This window comes from Macrobrachium rosenbergii, chromosome 41 (genome assembly GCF_040412425.1).
Source record: "Macrobrachium rosenbergii isolate ZJJX-2024 chromosome 41, ASM4041242v1, whole genome shotgun sequence".
Taxonomy (NCBI): Eukaryota; Metazoa; Arthropoda; class Malacostraca; order Decapoda; family Palaemonidae; genus Macrobrachium; species Macrobrachium rosenbergii.
In genome coordinates, this window is record NC_089781.1 from 91,913,754 (window position 1) to 91,934,862 (window position 21,109).

At 36.7% G+C, this 21,109-nt stretch overlaps 2 protein-coding genes across 2 annotated transcripts in view; both read left to right on the top strand.

Moving 5' to 3' along the window:
* The first annotated feature begins 1,824 nt into the window (after positions 1-1,824).
* Positions 1,825-10,618, top strand: Bub3 (mitotic checkpoint protein Bub3). Its single transcript, XM_067084661.1, has 8 exons — positions 1,825-1,956; positions 3,372-3,573; positions 4,825-4,928; positions 5,752-5,869; positions 6,153-6,311; positions 6,570-6,715; positions 7,275-7,414; positions 9,038-10,618. Exons 2-8 carry the CDS (start codon positions 3,376-3,378, stop codon positions 9,151-9,153), a joined length of 981 nt encoding a protein of 326 aa, XP_066940762.1. The 5' UTR covers positions 1,825-1,956; positions 3,372-3,375; the 3' UTR covers positions 9,154-10,618.
* A 3,309-nt stretch (positions 10,619-13,927) lies between these two features.
* The window catches only part of LOC136827244 (transient receptor potential cation channel subfamily M member 2-like), a 40,932-nt gene continuing 33,750 nt past the window's right edge, over positions 13,928-21,109 (top strand). The window contains exons 1-4 of the mRNA XM_067085017.1: positions 13,928-14,063; positions 18,254-18,351; positions 18,572-18,658; positions 20,237-20,354. Of these exons, the coding sequence (XP_066941118.1) occupies positions 18,287-18,351; positions 18,572-18,658; positions 20,237-20,354 (270 nt within the window). The 5' untranslated portion in view covers positions 13,928-14,063; positions 18,254-18,286. The remainder of the gene's footprint in view (positions 14,064-18,253; positions 18,352-18,571; positions 18,659-20,236; positions 20,355-21,109) is intronic.

Genomic DNA, 21,109 nt, shown 5'->3' on the forward strand with positions numbered 1-21,109 from the left:
AATTTAGAATGCAGAATGTCAAAAGACAAGAAAAAAAAAAAAAAGAGTGGTCTTATGCTATGAACGTAATGAAGAAAGTGTACTCGTATAGTGTTTAAATAAGTGCATTACTAATTTACTATTATAAAGCAATTTTCCTATATGATAAGTTGCAAGTTTTGATATCTCAGACTCCAAGTGAGTTTAGACTCCATTTTACACTCAATTAGGAAGCGAAGAGACGTTCGAAATATGATTCTTCTTGGGTGTCTTCTGATATCAAAAGGGAGCTGTTTTACAATATTGGGCTACACATTTGAAACCGACATTCTAAGTAAATCTTGGCTCAAATAGATACGGTACCACAGCTGAAAAACATTAAAAAGCTTTGTCAACTCGTCAGTAATTTAACAGGAAAAGAAAGAAAGTGGCCCTGTCAGAAAGTATAAATACAGAAGGACTTGCAAATAATGTTTCAAACGGAAAGACCAAGACATCTTATAAAGATTGATTAAAAGGAAATCAATAAAAATCAAGCAAAAAATTATCATGATGTTGAAACCATTTCCCATGGCCCAGGTAATGAGAAAAGGCAGATAATGAGTAAAATGCAATATTTTATCTGAAAAGAGTCGAATTTAGAGATAACCTCTCCTCTGAAACAATATTATGTTCTGTGATAAGTTACGTGAAATATATTGATAATGGTCTTCATGTAATACATTGTTGATACAGTAGTAGATCGTATGACCAGACATGAAATAAATGGGTGATGAAGACGATACACTGGAATGGTTTAGGATGTACCTTTCACATAAAAAAAAACTAGACCAGTATCAAAACTTTGCCAAGAGGAGTACCTCAAGATAGTGTCAAGGACCCATAATGTTTAGTACATTCACTATCGAACTGTTTTGTGTTTTGAGCGAAAGGATGGAGTAAAGTTAGTTAGTTATAAATGATTTGTTTAACCAGACCTCTGAACTCTTTTAGGGTTCTTCTCGGGCTGGGAAAAGGATGGAGTAAAGAAAGATACAAGTTTTCTTATATGATACATAATTTTACCTATTTACAGACAACATAGAAAACGCTATGGCCAAAATAAGGCAAAGATAAACGATAAAGAGGTATAAACAGTAAAAATTAGAAACAAATGAGTTTTAGGAGATGAAAATTCGAATATGACAGATTAAATTTAAGAAGTAATAACAACAGTACACTATCACCCAAGAATTATAGCCTCCACAAAGAAATACTAATTACTGTTAAGATAAAAGACTCTTGTCTATAACTACATAATTATAAGACTGGATTTCAGTTGCAGTTTCTGTAATGGTCTACCAAACTATTTGCTGAGAAAGCTGCAGAGTTTAATCAACAATGCAGCTTGATTGATAATGAAAAACTTCCCACGGGATAAGGTCTGAGTACTTTATGGTCAAGTGGAAACTGAGAGTAATTCAGATATATCTGTAACTCAATTTTTTTCTTATTCTTACCAGATCATATTTATTTTTTATCCTGACGAGATCTCTCTAGAATGAGTTTTAGCTTTACTGATGTACAGTGATATGCAAAAAAGTACACCATGCCATTAACGTTTCAAAAAAATATTGTCGTAGAAGCTATTTAATATTTAATTTAGATATCTGTGATGGTCGAATTTTGAAATAGATCCCAAATAAACAGAGAAAACAACGCATGAACCTACCAAAAACGAAAAGATTATAAGATAAAAATCACTACAGCTGTACTATATCAATAAATATTAGCATCAATAGCTATAATACATCAATAATACCTGTTTTTATCATCAAATAAACGAAATTTAAGGCTTAAATAACCGCTTGGTCTTCCCAATATGGCGGCAGTTGGTAAACTGCAGTTGCGCGCGGCTCACCTCCAAAACATAACAGAGTTGTCAGTTGGGTCCGGCCTCGGAACGACAAATTTCATGTATATCCTTTAGTTTTTCAGGTAAATATGGCTGAATGTGAATGCACGGGATGTGTGGGGGTCATTGATGAAGGAGGGTCGGTTTTAAATTAAGACTGACGCTCCTGCTTGGGTGACAAGGCCGACTTTTGAACAAGGCGGTAGGCCTAGGCTTGTGTTGCTCGCTGTTATTTTGGCCGATGTTTATTAATTATTATTCCTATTTTCGGCCTAATTAATTAATGCTTGGTCAAATTTGTAATGGTTTTATAGCCCATGATTAATGGAAGGGTTAAAGGGATGGTTAGGGGATGCAACGTCAATACTAGACCTAAGTTACGTAGACTAGGCCTAGGTAGGCCTATCCTGTTTGCTATCATTTGGCCGATTTTAATTTATTAATCCTATTTTAGACTCACCTAACAATTAGGGCCATTAAAATTGGCATTCTTGGACGTACTTAATGAAAAGTTCATATGGGTGGTTAGGGGATGCTAGGCCTCCGTAGGCTAGGCCTATTCGGCATCGCGATTGCCAGGCTCGTAGGCCTGTTACCTCTACAGTAGCCTACAGGTTACGGTTTCCTGTAGGCTGCTATTGTAAACAGGTTAATTTGTTAATCAGGTTGTCACTTAGCCTAGCCCTAGCCACCTTGTCCTGTGTGGCCTATCTAAAGTTCTAGATAGGCTAACGCAGTAGGCCTATGTGGGTTTAATGGGTTAGGGTGTTTGTGGTGGCCTAGCCTATAAGCTGAGTACTATTGTGGAGGCCTAGGCTGGTAGCGATTCAGATTGCGGATGTACATTGGCGGCAGGGTATGTTTTCGGGGTAAAGCTGAAGACTGCTAACCTATTCGCCCCCCAGGTTCGATAACTGTTAGTTTACGCGCTAAATAGGCATAGGCACTGTGTGTAGTATCAGTCCCTTGGGGATGAGCTCAAAACACAAACAGAAGATGGTAAATATTTAGACGTAATCAAATGCATAAATAAAAGGCTGTCAAGATTTCGATCCCCCACTGGCAGGAACCAGACTGCGGTAGTAGTCTTCAGTTTTACGCGAAAGGGAAAGTAAATCATTGATGTAGGCCTATGCCTCCGTGTTTTTTGTTTTTTCAGCATAACCTAGACTTGTTCCTTATGAATAGGGTTCATTTTCTGAATAATAATAATTAACCTTAGGCTAGAATACTAGACTTTAGCCATAGCTTTAGATCAGTTACATACTAACTTTGCCGGTTTCCAGTTATACTGGGAAAGAAAGGAAAGCTGTAAAAGTACAGTACTTGGAAACGTTCCTTAATCAACACAACTTTTCTAATTTATCCAAGACGGTTATGACCTGTCAGGGTGCCCCAGTAAAATAGTTATTCTATCCTTGACATATCTTTGCATGAAAATTTTTATATTATGCTGATACTGGAACAAGATATTAAAAAGGATTGTATTTTTCCACAGCAAAATGAGTGAGTCTCGAATGGAATTCCGTTTGAAGAATACCCCAAGTGATTGTATTCAGAGCGTGAAGTTTGGCCCCACATCCCCCCAGTTCCTCTTGGTCGCGTCATGGGATAAAAGTGTACGCCTCTTCGATGTCGTCAATAATAATATGCGTCTCCAGTACCAGCACTCTGGCGCAGTGCTGGATTGCTGCTTTCAGGTAAGGTTATATAGTAAGCAACATTTGATATTTGATTCCTTAGAGTGGGATGTTGATGGTTTTGTAGAGATGTTTCAATAGTAATATGGATGTTTATGTATCACAGACCTTTTAAAGAATTGGGTTATGTGGTTCCTCTCCTGAAAATTTTATACTTTTTGTTATTTAAAGGCTGAGTATGGGTTCCTTTTAGAAATAGTTCATTCTTGAATGTTATAGAATAAGGTAAGGCTTAGTGTATGTGGATAAAAAAAGGAACTTGTTATTCTTTTCAAAATCAAATGCATAAAGCAGCAAGTTTTATTATGGTTTCATAATAGATGTTTGTGGAAATTGTAACTCAACTACTAGTTATATACCTGGAACCTTGCAGTTCTGCTTTTATTCCTTTTGTATTTAACCCTTCATTGTCCCATAGCTTTGTAATTAGTCTTCACATACAAAGTTATTGTGAAATTTAGTTTATCTGTGTATAGAGTGTCTTTATTTTTCCTTATTATCGGCCCGTCTATCCATGCATTTGTTTGCCTGTCTGTCTCTCTATTGTGCTTTCCTTGTATTGAGAACTTCACAATTCTTCCTTCATAGTTGAAAGGATTCCAGTCAGATTTGGTACAAAGGTAAAATTGGTACAAAGTGGACCTTCATGTCAGCCTGTCAGTGCATCTTTCTTACCTTGTCATAGCAATACCCCTACATGGCTGAAGCTTTATTTTTTTGTCAAATTTGGCAGAAAGGTAGACTATTACTGTATACATTTGTTGTGCTTGATGGGAGATGATATGTTTCTGTCTGCAGTGTTATTGTCTTCCATGCTTGCCTTGTTCAGTAAAAAAGGTGAAGTTATGATTAAATTCCATGATTTTGTACACCACTTGTTTGGCTATAACTTTTATTTTTAACTGTAAGAAAATGTTATTGCCTTCAGTGTATCTTAAGGAATGCTTTTAGAGAAGGGTTGTTATTATAGTCAGACTAGAGTAAAGAATGCCCAATAAAAATGTGGGGATTGTACTTTTAAATTACTGTACTTGTATAATTTCATATTACTCGACTTTTTATAGAGGAACAATAGAACCTCATTTTTTTTTACATCTTGGATTACATGACAAGTGAGGTGATTATGTGTCTTACTCTTTTTGCATAATGTCTGTTATTGCTCTAGTAGCATTAGTAAAGTGTATTATTTCTTTACTTGATTTATTTGTACAGTGAAAATTGCAGTTCTGATAAATTTTGTCCTCTGAACAGGATGCTGTGCATGCATATAGCGGAGGACTCGACGCACAGCTGAAGATGTTCGACCTTAATACCAATACAGAAACAGTTGTAGGCAACCATGACGCTCCCATTAGGTAGGTCATAAACTTCATTGTTGCATATTGCTTAAGATCACAAGGCCCCGTAGGTGGCAAATACCGTCAGTGCACCTCACATGGTGCACTATAGGCATTACTGAAGGTTCTTTGCAGCGTCCCATCAGCCTGTAACTGCAACCTCTTTCATTCCTTTTACTGTACCTCCATTCATATTCCCTTTCTTCCATCTGGCTTACCACCCTCTCCTAACAGTTGTTTCATAGTGCAACTGTGAAGTTTTCCTTGTTACACCTTTCAAACCTTCTTACTGTCAGTTTCCCTTTCAGAGCTGAATGATCTAATAGGTCCCAGCTCCTGGCCTTTCAGCTAAGTTGTATATTTTATCCAAGATCACAAGGGAACAGTTAAGAAGTAACAAAGCAGTTGGGTCTGAGAGGATAACCTTGTGTTTAAAGAACAAATTGGGAGTAACAGAGAGGGTTATCTCTTATATTTTTCCCTTGCACCAGGACAGATCCTGTGGCCTGGGTCTGTGAGAGCTAAATAAATTAGGTTAGTGGTGGTTAAATTCCTTAATACTCTATTAATAAAGATAATGTTGGAGTATATACCACCCACATTGCGCTGTGCATCATGTACTGTAGAAGGCATTTCAGTTGGTCTTCCCACTTAGCTATTAGGCACATATATCATGCGTCAGTTTTCACTTCAATTAATACAAGGACTTCTTACAAGTTTTAGTTGAGTCTGTAAGTGGGACTCATGGATTTCTTAAAGCTACCAGTACTTCATATGTATAACCATTAGTTTTTAGTATTGCTGCCATATAGATTTTAACAATAGTTCATCTTTTTCTCAGATGTGTGGCTTATTGTCCAGAAGTGAATGTGGTAATTACTGGGTCTTGGGACTCTAATATAAAACTTTGGGATCCTAGGGGCCCACGAGAAGCAGGGACTTACCAGCAGCCAAATAAAGTAAGTTGAGAATTTGATTATTTTTCCTTTCAGAGCAGTGTTTCGTTCTTGTTGATGTATAAAGAATAGAAAAGGATTACCAGAAAGTTCAGTAATCAACACAACACTATTAAGCTAAATTTAGAAGTAGTTTACACATATTTTCTTGAGACCATTTAAGAAGAAGCTTTTAAGTTCTTGAGTTCTCTTTCTTGTGCATGATGGGTAGTGTGCACTAGTTCCAGATACTTCCCAGTTTAGTTTTGTAGCGAAACTTCAGTGATGTTTCACTGATTCCTTATAGGTGTATACAATGGGTCTAAGCGGAGAGAAACTTGTTGTTGGAACGTCCAATAGAAAGGTGATGGTGTGGGATCTCCGCAACATGGGCTTTGCTCAGCAACGTCGAGAATCTTCCCTTAAATACCAGACAAGGTGTATTCAGTGCTTCCCAAATAAACAGGTGAGCTCAAGATGTAGTTGAATGTTTTATTATGTTCTCAATAAGGAAAGGCAAAAGAGAAGCAAGTGAATCAGTGCAGTATTTATTACTGTTGGCAATTTGGAGAAATTTTATGTCATATATTTTGCTGATTATTCCTTCGCTTATCCTCCTCTTCTCATGTATTTGAAATAAGATTGATGTAGTATAAATAATTTATCATTAAAACTTTCTAATTGCTATTTTTTTAAGAGTGTTTATACTTAAAATCTGTTTTAGGGTTACGTTGTATCCAGTATTGAAGGTCGCGTGGCTGTTGAGTACTTAGATCCCAGTCCCGAAATTCAGAAGAAGAAGTATGCATTCAAGTGTCATAGGCTTAAAGAGGATGGCATTGAAAAGATTTTCCCTGTTAATTCTATCAGGTAAAGTAAGACCTAAAAATAAAAATGTCTAGAATACATAGCTGTAGGGCCCCCATAGAGGGTAAGTGCTTTCAGTAAACCTCATGTGGCTGTCAGTGCACCTCATGTGGTACACTTTGGGCATTGCTTAAGGTCCTTTGCAGCAACCCTCCTGCCCTTAGCTGCAACCCCTTTCATTCCTTTTACTGTACCTTCATTCATATTCCCTATCTTCCATCTTCCTTTCCACCGTCTCCTAATAATTGTTTCATAGTGCAACTGCAAGGTTTTCCTCCTGTTGTATCTTCAAAGCCTTTTTACTCTCAATTTCCTCTTCAGCTCTGAATGACCTCATAGGTCCCAACACTTGGCCTTTGGCCTATAGATTTCATATTCCATTCTATTCCATAACTATATGATTGAAAATTCAAATGTGTGAGCAGGAAATTTGATATGTATGTATCATGGTCAAACAATGACTTATACAGCTAGGTATGTTTCTCATACCAGTAGAATTATGTTCCTTTTTAGTAAAACTACGTTGTGAAGTACGTTATATTATTTTGACCTTGCATTGCAGCTTCCATAATGGATATAACACGTTTGCTACTGGTGGGTCTGATGGTTACGTAAATATTTGGGATGGATTCAATAAGAAGCGATTGTGCCAGTTCCATCGTTATCCAACCTCCATTTCTTCGCTATGCTTCAGCAATGATGGTATGTTGGTCTAATAACTGTTCAGTCATTGGCACAGTCGACAGATATTGTAGTTTGGTTTGGCCTAAATGATTGTCTTTGGAATCTCTGTGCATGAAAGAGTTCTTTAGTCTTTCTTGGGCAAACTTTCACCGCTACTTCTGTATTTGTCAGCTTGCTAAGTGAGTGCTTTATTACCTTTATTGCTGTGTATTTTCAGTCTTCTTTTCCCTTTCTATGATTATTCCGATAGTTTTAACTTGATTTAGGTAATACAAGCAGTCCCCGGTTTAGAACGGGGGTTCCGTTTTTATGCCGCGTCGTAAACCGAAAAATCGTCGAAAATCGTCAAAAATCCTAAGAAAACCTTACTTTTAATGCTTTGGATGTATTGAAAACGATGTAAACTGCATTTTTATTGAGTTTTTCATAAAAAAAAAAACCTCAAATTTTTTATTATTCTGCCGTTTTGGAGCCATATTTCCTCCGTCAGATTGGCGTATGACGCGTTGTAACCCTGGAACATGCGTCGTAAACCGGGAAATAATTTTTGATGAATATATTTGAAAAGCGTCGTAACCTCGGAGCGTCGTAAGCCGGACCCGTTGTAAACCGGGGACTGCCTGTAATTGAATAAGGAATTTGGGTAGATGATGCAGTATTGATTTGGTTTTTCTGCGATAAAAACTTGGTATATGTGTAACAACAAGGTCACTGCAAGATTCCAAATACTTGTTATCATCTTCATTGCTTCCAGCATCATGTGATTAAAAAGGCCTTCTTGAAATTCTACCACTCATGTCTTTCCTGTTCTTTACCTTTTACAACTCACCACGCGTTTCCACCTCTTGTCCTATTGTCCTAGTGTAAGCAGGTCTGGGTCTCCCAACTCTTCTGGTGCCCACAGGAGCACACCTAACACTACCACATACTAATGTATTCTCCCAGGGGTTGTGAAAAAGACCTCAAACCATCTCCACCTTCCCATCATCATTTTTCGTCAAGATATTGAGTTTTTGCAGTTTATCAAATGGTATTTGTCACTATCCTCCATGTTACTCCTAATATTCAGTTTCAAGCTTTATTCTCAAAAGGACAAATAGTTTCATTATCCTACCATGACAGATCAACTAGACCTATGTGTAAATCTTACTTTTGTCTGCAATTTCAGCCCATTTTTTATATATGTTGTCCTTTTTTAGTCTTTTGCTATACTGTATTCCATCTCAAGAGAACCTGTACTGAGGTCATTGTTCCTAATTATTTGAGAGAAACCTCATTAACCCTTTCTCCATCAAGCGTTGTTTCATCTCTAATTTACTTAATATTACGTAGATATAATTCTTGTAGACTTTTGGTGATGAAAACATCATCATCTGCATGTTCTGTGTTAGTCATTTCTATCAGTAATCCAATCTAAACCTGCTCTTACATATGCTACCATTTTTCATTAACAATATATTACTTGTTGACACCTCATCAGTGTTGAACATTGCATCATCATTCTTGAACAGTTTCAGCTAGTTTTATATGCTTAGGTGGGGTTTGTTTTTTGAGGCACTACTGTTGTTAAATTGTGCTTTGTGTTAGATTCTTGCTTGCCTGTGTTGCAATATTTAAAAGAAAATTATTTTGTCTTTTCAGGAAATACTCTTGCAATTGCTTGTTCCTACATGTACGAGCAGGAGCAGATAGATCCCATGCCTGAAGATTGCATCTTTATTCGGCGAGTCACAGACCAAGAAACAAAGCCAAAATAGTCAAGATTTGAGTAGTAATACCTTTTGATCTTAGTCACCATTAGAGTATTTGCCACTGAGGGCAGTTCATTACACGGGTCCAATGTGTTTACAAAAGGGCCGATGTGGTATACCACTCATTCTTCTTAGTACTTTTACTTTCTGTGCATGGCAGGCAGATTGTCATTGTTTGCATCTTTCTACTGTGCTTTACCATCTTGAATATCATCAGAATTATTTAATTCATGCTCAATCTTGTCTTTGAATTCTTTGAGGGCTACAGTAGAAACTTGGTGAGATTTGGTATCTGAGGAACAGATCTTACAGCAGGGTTTATAGAATTTTAAGGTGCTTCTTCCTTCACAGAGTTACCTTCCATCCTATTTATCGTAACCATTTTAAAGATCCACTCGCATATCACGCTGCTCTAAGAGTAATTGCCAAATATAGGTTGTCCCTGTAAACTGTAAAGATTCCTTTCGTTTTTGAAGCAAGTCTTGTGTTGTGGTGATGATGTGTGTGGGTCTTTAAATGTACCTGATCCGGAGGAATAGATGATTTATGTTTCTTGCTGCATGTAACAGAATCCTGTTCAAGAGAAAATGGACAATATTTTATACTGCGCACATTTTTCATATGAGGCATTTGCAAGTAATTTTATGTACTGTAATATGTTAATTGTGAGATTGTAATGAAATAGGTTTCCTGTGTGCTCGCCCTTTCGTTTTTTAGTGGAAGAAAATTTTTAGGTACTGGGCATTTAATTTTTTAACAAAATCACACCTTACTGGTACCTATAGTGGTTTTTGAGAGATGTTTAAGTTAACATTATTTTAGACCATAGGTTCCAATTATTGTGCAGAGCCTGGATCCTGCGTGTCACATGTAAATAGATATAAGAAAATTTTCTGTTGAAATGTAGTCACTCAGGAGTCACTGTAGGTGCCATTTTGTGGCAAGGGATATTGAAAAGGGTTTTTTCTTTTTTTGGCTTATTTTGGTTGCAGGTTTTAAAAAAATTTTTAGCTGCAGTAAAATAAGAACTATCCATCCAATTTTTTTTATAATGATAATTTTGTCATTGAGTGGTATATGTGCATCCACGCCATATCCTTGTCCGCCAAACTTAAACTGAATTCATCGTCCATGTTATAGCTGTGATGGTACAACCATAACAGCTCTCGCTTTTAGAGGGAGAGTAGCTTGCAGAGCAGTGAGCTGTGGATGCTGCAACATTATATTCTCACTGATTTACAGTTTTGTTGAAAATTATTTGGTAGTTTTAAATTAAGTTCAATTGTAGTGCTTCAGAAGAAAACTTGTATTACCACAATTTAATTTGCAGTTCTCGAATCAGACCTTTTTCTCCTCAGTTTTGTATTTCTCAAATTGAAAACGGGGTAAGCAGTGCTTACCAAACATAGGCATTACTTTTTCTTCTGTATGTAAGAATAAGAAATATAGTGCTTTTGAGCCACAAAAACTACTGCTGTTCTTGTTTCAGGCCCTTACATAACTTCTTGTCCTGCTTAGAGTTTGCTCATTCCATGGCTGATGAGTTTGAAGAATGGATAGATAGAAAAAGCTTAATTAGGGAAGAGCTGTTTTAGAAAAATTTCGGGGGTGAAATGCTTTTGAACTTATTTAATGCACTGGAGATTTATTAAAACTCTCATGGAAAAGATAAATAACGTGTCATCAAATTAATCCATTTTTTAAAGAAATGGGTTACATGAAGACGGCACAAACATTGAGATAAGTTGAGTCCCATCTCTGTAACGTGTGTGAGTTTTGAAGAGGAGTGCGTATGAAGTAGCCAGGCTACATCTGTGACTACATCCAAATATGTCTGTTCATGCAAGGTGTTAACATTACATGAAATAATGATTTTATTAAAGGCAGATTTGTGGAATAATGAACTTACCGCAGAAGTTTCAAACATATTAAACCAGTTTTTGGGTTATGGTATTGATTGTAAGAAAAACCCTTTATTTATTTTGACTTGTAAAAAAATTGATCTGTTTTGATGAATAAGCAGGTATGGCTCCAATGAAGGTTATTGTCTACAGTGCTTTCCAAAGGATGCCACAGGCAGCACTAAAGATTTTCTGCCGTGTCCCTTGTTTCCCAGGTTCATTGCTTTCGTCCTTTTGCTTTTTATTTGTTTTTGTGTGGTCTCTCCATCAGTCTTTCCAACTTAGACTTCAGTTTGTTAAGTTATTGGCTTCAGTTTTAACAGATCCTTTGGATGAGACTATAAGAAAGCTTAGAAATATGACAGGTTTCATTCAACGTATCTCTATAATAATGAATATGATGCAACCCATTTCACATTCATAGAGAATTCACTACAACACAAATGCTGACAGTGAAGCACTGAGTGTTGTTTTGAAGACAGGTCCTTGGAGAGCTTTTGCCAGAACCATCAAAATACTGTACTCAGGTTACACAGTTATACAGTTTTGTGTGTTTTGAGCAATTCTTGGAGAAATTGTTATTTAATAGGTAAGGTATAATGTGTGCTATGAATTCCTGAGGCCCTTCCCCACGAGAGTTGGGCATTTTGGCTCAGTGGCATGGTTAAATCATTTTATAATTGTATTACATAAGGGAAAAATACAGTGATTATGTCCCTGTTAGGATATTGAGTATGGGAATGATGGTCCTGAAATGTGTGGAAAATTTAATTTGATATAATGACAATTTGGTAACCTGGTCTTGATTGGAAAAACAACTCTGATCTAATGAAGTCTTGGAAATACTGTATTGTAGGTATAAAATATAAACTAGTTCCGTATGGGCTGCCTCCTAAACTGCATTTCATCGGGGTTAATGCTGTCACTGCACTCTGTGCATTGTAGGCATTATTTAAGGTTCTATGCAGTATCCCTTCAGCCTGCAGCTGCAACCCTTTTCATTCTTTATACTGTACCTCTGCATATTCTCTTTCTTCTGTCTTACTTTCCACCCTCTCCTAACAAGTTTTTCATAGTTTTCCTCCTGTTAATCCTTTAAAACCTTTTTACTCGGCTTCCATTTCAGCGCCAAATGACCTCATAGATCCAAGCACTTGGCCTTTGGTGTGAATTCTTTAGTCCATTTCATTTAAATAACCTAGTATGATGGGTCATGAAAACTCAAGACCATTTGATGAGTGTGAGTCCCAAGTCTGGGAACTGGGCTCATACAAAATAGCATAGCACCAGCAAGCAGAATAAAGTTTTAAACATTGGAATTAGTTTTCAGTGGATTATACAGTGAACATGACTAAACCTTTTGGTTTTAAGGTAAAAATTTCATTCTACTAACTGTTGCCAAACTAGTGTATCAGTTCTGCTGAAGAGAACTGTGTTTAGTGAGAGGGTCAAGACGGTAAGTCCTGACCCATGGCTTATTACACACCTTCCTGAATTTAAGCCAGTGTGTCTACATTCTACATACTTACATAAGTGACAGTATTGAGAGGCCAACCCGGAGCTGGATGTTGGCAAGTGTAAAAGCAGTTTAGCACCTGTAGACTAATACTGTTGCACGTAAAAAAATCTGTGCATGTTGATAAATTGCAGGGGTTGGATGACAAAGGTTGTCATCATATTGTGACAAATCACTTGATAATGACACTGAAGCTTCCTTACTCATCAGCTCTGAAGAGCAGAGCATACAATCAACTTGTGGACCTCTCAGAAGTAACTTTCAACAATCTCCCAACTCTGGATTCCTTACACACACTTGTGATGCATCAAGATCTCTGGTCTCTGGCTTACATGATGTTGACTTCTGTACTGTGTCATCTGGTTGATAAATGCAATGATCCCTGATATATGTTGGTGGCCATTATCTGCTTACTAAGTAGGTTTTAGTGTTCTGACGACAGTATGTGCTGAGCCAAGCTCAAATTGAATTGTAATAGGAAAAGAGTAACAATTCCTTGCCTGGGACTGACGATGGTGAAGAGAATAAAAAATACAAGTTCAGGCTGAAATGCCACTGGCGTCTGCTCTGTGTAGCCTATGTTTGTTTAGCAAGCTTAGGTCAAAATAGAAATGTACTAACAATTTGAATAATAATAAAAAGTTAAAAATATTGTCTGTATCCATATTTGCATTAGGCATATGAGAAAAAGTATAGGCCTATCCTTGCACTCTTCAAAAAGGAGCAAATTGTCAGACTCCACATATTTTGACTTTTGTGTTTTTTTTTTTTTTTTTTTTTGCTATACCATGCTTTTTAATACAAATTTATACTTCCTGGGGTAAAGGTCAAATCCCAAAAGAGAAAATATTTTTGAAATGTAAGTATTGTTCTTCCCGGTAATTGTCAATTGTGAATCGGATTCCAACAGAAGGTACCCTGAAAATTAAATGTCAAGGTCTTGCGGTTTAAAACTTGTGAATGTGTCATATTTCGTCTCAGTTCTTTATGGACGACAGTTTAACGAACATTTCTAGGTTGGGTATCTAATTACTTGTTCGTGGTAAAAAAAAAAAAATTTATTTGCAATATACTACAGTAGAAAGCAGTTCATAGCAAATGTTAAAGTGTTTCTTCCTGTAAACGATCAATACCAACTTTTGTCCATTTATCCAGTAAATAATTAATTATCATCACTCAGAACAAATGTATTTCCCTTCTCTAATGTGACAATATTCTAAATGCTTTCCGCAAATTGAATGGGTTGTACGGTTGTTAAGATCCATGTCTGTCAAACGACAAAAGACGACAGCGCTGCGCAAGAACTCCAAGTTAGAAGTTAAAGAAACATCAGAATGAGTAATGCGTGTGGAATTCGTCATGCAGTGAGTATTTGGGCTTTGTGGTACGTACAAGTGCATTTCCTCGTTTCTCCTTTGATAAATTCATGAAGACAGCTGTTGTTTACACGTCGGAACAACAGTTCACAGCCATGGATCGTCGCCAGCTTCGTTGTTAAGGTAAGGGCTTTTCTGTTATATAATGTCCATGACCTAGACAATGGACGGTGTCGTATGTCTTTTGAATTTAGTAAGTTTGATATAGGTAGGATGAAGATTGTGTTATGGCTGTTATATGTACATTCTAAACTAAAGTATTACTTTCAAATTGATTTTAGAGGGGAGGGGGAAAAAAAGCCGGCATTATAACGTGTCAAGGCCATTCTTTCTCGGTTTGGTGTTCAAATAAAAGGGGATTTTCGTGTGTGTGATCGAAGAGAAATCAGACAATAAAGAGAAAAGGGAGAAAAAGCGACGACACTTAGAGCAGGCCTTTTACAGCGTCATTGCTGCACTTTGCTGTTTGGAAACTTTATTTTGCTCTATTGACTCTGTCTCGTCATAACTTTTGGCACTACCCATTTCAACCAAGCTCTAAAGAATACCTTTAGACCTTGCATTTCAACATTAATATTTAACTCTGTGGAAACCTTAATTTCTGCCACAATTCGCCCACTGACACATTCTTCACCACGGCTTTATTTACAGTGAAAGCTGTGTCGTCCTTAGACTATGTAAGTTCGGACTCTGATTGCTCAGTGAATAGGAGTCGGTAACATAGGCCTACTCATCCTTAGACATACACATTATCACTCCCAAACTTTTAATAACACCACCGTCACCTTTTCATGAATGACACTCAACTTATAATGTATGTATCAGCATTGTCCTAGGCCTTATTTATTTCCTTTACATTTCGTCTTGCCATCATCAGATGCGAGCAATTCCTTCGAAACAATATTTTCTTTTTTCTTACTTTGTTTTAAAGTCTTCCTTGTCTGCCAACATAAATCTCAGTGAAGCATGTGCAGTATTTTGCCTTCCTTTCACACAATGCTGTCTTGTCCTTTACTCTGCTGTCCATTATCACCTATCTTCTTTGCAGTCTCCTCTCATCCAGAATTGTTAGTCTGTGATCACTCTGAGCTGCAGCCTCTTTCATTCCTTTCACTGTACCTCCATTCATATTATCTATCTTCCACTTTGTTATCCACCCTCTCCTAACAGTTACTTCATCGTGCGACTGAGAGGTTTTCCTCTCGTTACACCTTTCAAACCTACTTACTCTCAGTTTCCTTTCCAGCGCTTAATGGCCTCATAGGTCCCAGTGCTTGGCCTTTGGCCTAAACTCTATATTCCATTCCATTCCATGGCCACTATCACCGTCAACCAAGCCGAGTAGACTAACAGGAAAAGTTGTAGATTTTGCGGAAAAGGCTGTTGCTGATGTCAAAAAAATAACGTCAATACTTTCTGATATATCTGCTGACTAAATATGGAAATAAGAAAATCATAAAAAAGCGTATCGGGGGTTCAGATGTTCAGTTACTTAAAAGAAATAAAGTTAGGAAAGCAACAGTCTCCTCCTTGAGAAGCAAAAGTAGTTAACTGAAGGCAGACTGTTCCTAATAAAGCAGTTAGCCACTTGCCTCTGGCAGATCTGATTAATCTGGTCTCTATGTTCGGTACGATTGATTGCGTAGTAAAGCTCATACAAGTAGAAAAGTAAGGAACGAAACAAGATGGAAATGTCATTTTTAATATAAACGCAAGAAGTAACTCCAGTCACTCGGAGGCACCAGAAACTAACCCGTGAACCCACAATGACAGAGTATCATACCTTTAGGCCTACATAAAAGAGTAATGAGAGGGCTTCAAGAATAGATAAGTCAATAGCCAGAGAACAAGATGAAAGACATGTTCATACAGCTACCTCTATCCAGGCGACACAAGATTTTGTTGTCGACCGCAGAGTAGAAAGACACCTTTGTCATCCCCCTCCCCTCCCCCCAACATAAGTCTATTGATTTACGTAGATCATAATCAAGGTCTTTGTGTTCTGAGTCTACACCTTCCGCTTCAACCCTACCGAGAGCTATTCACATTCAGGGTTGAGGAAGCCCGCCTTTATGTATTTATTTAGGCTGGAATGAGGTTGTCACAGTGAATATTGGAATTTGAGGATAAGTAATGGGTAGGATTTTGTGGTCAAGTCTGGAGGCCATTAGTTGATGTAGCATGAGGCAGAATGAGCTTGCGTGCGATCTTCCACATACATAACCCCGTAGGGGGGTACCGGTGTTAATGCACTTCACGGGGTGCACTGTAGGCATTACTAAAGGTTCTTTGCAGCGTCCCTTCGGACCCTACCTGCAACCCCTTTCATTCCTTTTATTGTACCTCCATTCATATCTTTCTTCCATCTCGCTGTCCACCCTCTGTTAACAAATATTTCATAGTGCAACTGCGAGGATTTCCTCCTGGTACACCTTTCAGACCTACCTACCTCTCAATTTCCTTTCCAGCGCTGAATGACCTCATAGGTCCCAGTGCTTGGCCTTTGGCCTAAACTGTATATTCAGTTCAATTCCACATACATACATACATGTACCTCATTATATATATATATATATATATATATATATATATATATATATATATATATATATATACATGTGTGTGTGTGTGTGTGTGTGTGTGTGTGTGTGTGTGTGTGTGAGAGAGAGAGAGAGAGAGAGAGAGAGAGAGAGAGAGAGAGAGAATGGGGCTTGCCAAGCCATTGGTGGAGACGAAAGTATTTGTCAGAATTTGTCTCTATAAATTATTATAATTATGGGCCTGTTTTTAGCACGTTCAAATATTTTAATCTTAATCTTTTAACAGTGAAAACGGAGGACTTCTTAAAATGAGAAGAAAAACGAACAACCGTAAGTGGACAACGAAAACACTCTCTTTTCATTCTTCTTCTTCTATTGTTCCCTGGGTCATAATCCGGTTTAGGAGCCCTCTGTAGTTACCTTCTTATCTCGATTGGGGTGGCTGGGATCATCTTGTCTTGAACCCGACGACCTCCCTCTTTCCTATTTACTGGAATGGAGGAAGGGAGAGGATATATTTAGAATCACTTCTGTATGTGTTTGTGTGTTAGAAGTGAACTGGGCGTCTTTCCGCGCGTTTTGTAACCGTTGGATTTTTCTCCGTAGGGGGCTTAGTGCCGTCAATACACCTCGTACGGTGCACTGTAGGCATTACTTAAGGTTCTTTACAGCGTGCCCTCAACCCCTTTTACTGTACCTCCTTTCATATTCCGTTTCTTCCATCTTACTTTCCACCCTCTCCCAACAACTGATTCATAGTGCAACTGCGAGGTTTTCCTCCTTTTACACATTCCAAACCTTTTACTGTCAATTTCCGTTTCAGCGCTGAATGACCTCATAGGTTCCAGTGTTTGGCTTTGGCCTAAATTCTATATTCAGCTCAATTCAATTCAACTGTTGGATTTAGTTGGCGTAATGCCAGCACGCGGTCTTGATTTTGTTTAACGCTTTTTAGTCTCATTCCCTTAGTACTTACTCCACGGCGAAGCTTCGCAGTGGGTCAGTTTATCAGCTTCAGACATTTTGATTTCATAAAGAAAGTTGATATCTCGTGCTCATGGAGATTCGCTTGAAGTATTTAATATTCATGCATTTACAGTAATTGCATTAACACACGCTTCGTTATATGATTGTAATAATTCTGACACGTGATTTGTACGTCACAGGGAAATGAAAAACTGGGTGTAAATCATGACTGGTTTTGACTTATATCTAAGCCATTTTCGGAGGACTGAGACTAAGAGGCAGGAATTTTCAATATATATGCTAGAAGGACAGCACAAACGAACATACGGACGGTTGGAAAACAATTATTCACACCGGGGTACAGTGTGACTTTATATCTATCTATCTATCTATCTATAGCAACATTATTTATGCCAGGTGAAAAATTGCTTTCATATTAACGAATGATGTCATTGTGTGAAGGTGAATGAGGTCTATTTTTTCTATTGATGTGCTGATATTGATATCTGTTGATATGAAAAATATTCAGCTATTATTGTGACTGATAATAATAGTACTGACAACACCAGTTGTTACAATGATTTTTATCAGTAGGATTATAATTAGTAATAGCAGTGCTGGCAATTCTGGTGGTAGAAGTATCAAACTATTATTATTATTATTATTATTATTATTATTATTATTATTATTATTATTATTATTATTATTATGGACGAAAGAACACTATATACTCCCTGTGCTGAAGTGGACAAACCATTGGCCAGGTTATTATTATTATTATTATTATTATTATTATTATTATTACAGGTCTGGTCTTCCCATTGGTAGTCACAGGCAACGATGGCTGACCCAGAAATTCGATATACTAAGATAGATGGACTCACGTGGGTCCGCCGGAAGTTTAGGTGGGTAAATGAAAATTTCATTCCTTTTACCATACCTCCGTTCATATTCTCTTTCTTCCGTCTTACCTTCTGATAGTTATCATAGCGCTGAATGGCCTCTTAGGCCCCAGTGCTTGGCCTTTGACCTCAAGTTTATATTCCAATTCCACAAATTTTTTGTAAAATTCCTTGCCTAGGTATCAATGTCGTTAAACGAATATTATCTCGTCTTCTCTCTCAGGGAGTTGTGGCCACGCCGCTCTGCAAACTCGACCCAAAAATCTTACCTGGAATTCATCAAGGGGTTCCAGAGGAAAGAGTGTATCAAGTAAGGCCTTTCGCTTGTTGGTTGGGAGTTGCTAAAATTGATAGAAATAAAAAATACTGATTGAAATATGCATGTTATTGCTGTTAGTTGGGAGTTGCTAAAATGGATGGAAATAGAAAAATACTGATTGAAATATGCATGTTGTTGAACTAAAATAAAAAAAGCTGGATATAATTATAGTGTGGAGTTTTTTTATGATTGATAGGATTTGCAAGTTGCTAAATTTAAAAGAAATAGAAAAAGTACTGATAGAAATGTAATAATATTATAGAAAGTGAAATGAGGAAAGGTGAATAAAGTTATAAATATATATAGAAGTTTTTTTATGATAGAATTCATATATTTTTCAGCGGAGGGATTTTGGATGGATGTTCATCAGTTAAGACCTTTTGATATTATTTTTAGACTAAAAAAATAATCAACAAAGAGAGGAGATAATTAAAGGTATAATTAAAGAAGTAAGATGGATCAAGTGGGGATATTTTTCAAGATAAAATAAACAAGTAAAAAATGCGCCGAGGTTTCTTCGGCGCAATCGAGTTTTCTGTACAGGGTATAATCAAGGCCACCGAAAATAGATCTATCTTTCGGTGGTCTCTGTATAATGCTGTATGAGCCGCGGCCCATGAAACTCAGTCGGCCGTGGTCGCCTGCCCTATATCGTTGCCAGAAGCACGATTATGGCTAACTTTAACCTTAAATAAAATAAAAACTACTGAGGTTATAGGGCTGCAATTTGGTATGTTTGATGATTGGAGGTTGGATGATGAACATACCAATTTACAGACCTCTAGCCTCAGTAGTTTCTAAGATCTGAGGGTAGACAGAAAAAGTGTGGACGGATAGACAAAGCCGGTAGAATAGTTTTCTTTTACAGAAAACTAAAAGGAAATATTTTTTCAGCGTTGCGAAAATTAGTAAAACAAAAATAAGATAAAGGATAAATTTTGGGGAAAAAATTGTATGGAATAAAAAATAAGCATTATCTGATAGTAGCAATAAATGAACAAACCAAGAAATGAGATGGATAAAGTGATAAATTTGGGGAGATACAGGAGTGAATGCAGACATTTTTTTTCAAAATGTAGATGAAGTCCTCGAAGGAAATTTTTGGCAACTCTTGAAGTTTTCCGATATTGGAAAGCAAAAAAAAAAAAAGACCTTTCTGTTAATGACTGTCAACATCTGTCCAATGTTGGAAGTAAAAAAATTGTATATATGTGTATATATATATATATATATATATATATATATATATATATATATATATATATATATATATATATATATATATATATATATATATATATATATATATATATATATATGTGTATGTGTGTGTGTGTGTGTATATGTATAAAGGCAAAAGCCACAAAGGAAAGTGAAACAACGGAGGTGGTAAAGGACACTAAGTCGAAAGGCCTAGTACCACTCCGTTGTTTTACTCTCCTTCGTGGCATTTGCCTTTATTTGTATAATCATCACGTTCCATATTTTCGTGATTCAGTTATACATGTATACTGTGTATATATATTTATAAAACTTTGTCATTAACCGTCAAAATCTGGCCATTTCTAGGTTTGTCCCAGAGAGCACCGATGGAGACACTAGCGACATCTGTGTGTGCGGCCTGAAGCAGTTGGAGCACGTGGCGTTCCCCGAAGTTCGTGTGTCTCCTCCTCCTGTATATTTTGAAGTGAGTATCTTTACTGTAATCTAAAGGACAGCGATATAAATAAATAAATAAATAAATATATATATATATATATATATATATATATATATATATATATATATATATATATATATACAATCTAGTATATAGTATAAGTTTTACCAGACCACTGAGCTGATTAACAATCTAGTATAGGTTGTCCATAAAAAAGTGAAAGAGCGTAGATTTTATAGTGTTATATTTGGGAAACTACTGTCCGTTGAGGGGACAGTATTTTCCGAAATATGATGCTGTAGAATCTACCCTCTTTCGTGCTTTTATGGGCAGCCTTTATCAGATGGTTTTCTGTTTTATATATATATATATATATATATATATATATATATATATATATATATATATATATATATATATATATATATATACGAAAAGTATCGGAGTGGACAATTATTTATTTCTCAACTGTATTTGAAATTGATTCTCAGTCAGTAGAAAAGATAACATTTAACCAGTATCTCTCGAGAGATTAATACACTGGCAATAGAAAAGGAAATTAATTAAGCATTGTCTCTCAGAAGTATCAAAGATTTCCTGTCTACGTAGCAGAAAAGGAAAATGATGTGTATTTTATTCTCCTTACCAAAGATTACTTAGTTAGCTGAGAGGGAAATGAAATCACTTTCCCTCACATTTATGCATTTATTTATTTATTTATTTATTTATCACTTCTCCCTATATCTTGTCTTTCTCTGCAGTCTGATTCCCTCTTGGGTTTA

Bases quoted from the DNA above. Each gene is read 5' to 3' on its own strand.
- Bub3 (XM_067084661.1), top strand. From the start codon at position 3,376: ATGAGTGAGTCTCGAATGGAATTCCGTTTGAAGAATACCCCAAGTGAT. The intron at 4,929-5,751 runs GTAGGTCATAAA...TCTTTTTCTCAG, and splicing joins AACCATGACGCTCCCATTAG to ATGTGTGGCTTATTGTCCAG. The intron at 5,870-6,152 runs GTAAGTTGAGAA...GATTCCTTATAG, and splicing joins CTTACCAGCAGCCAAATAAA to GTGTATACAATGGGTCTAAG.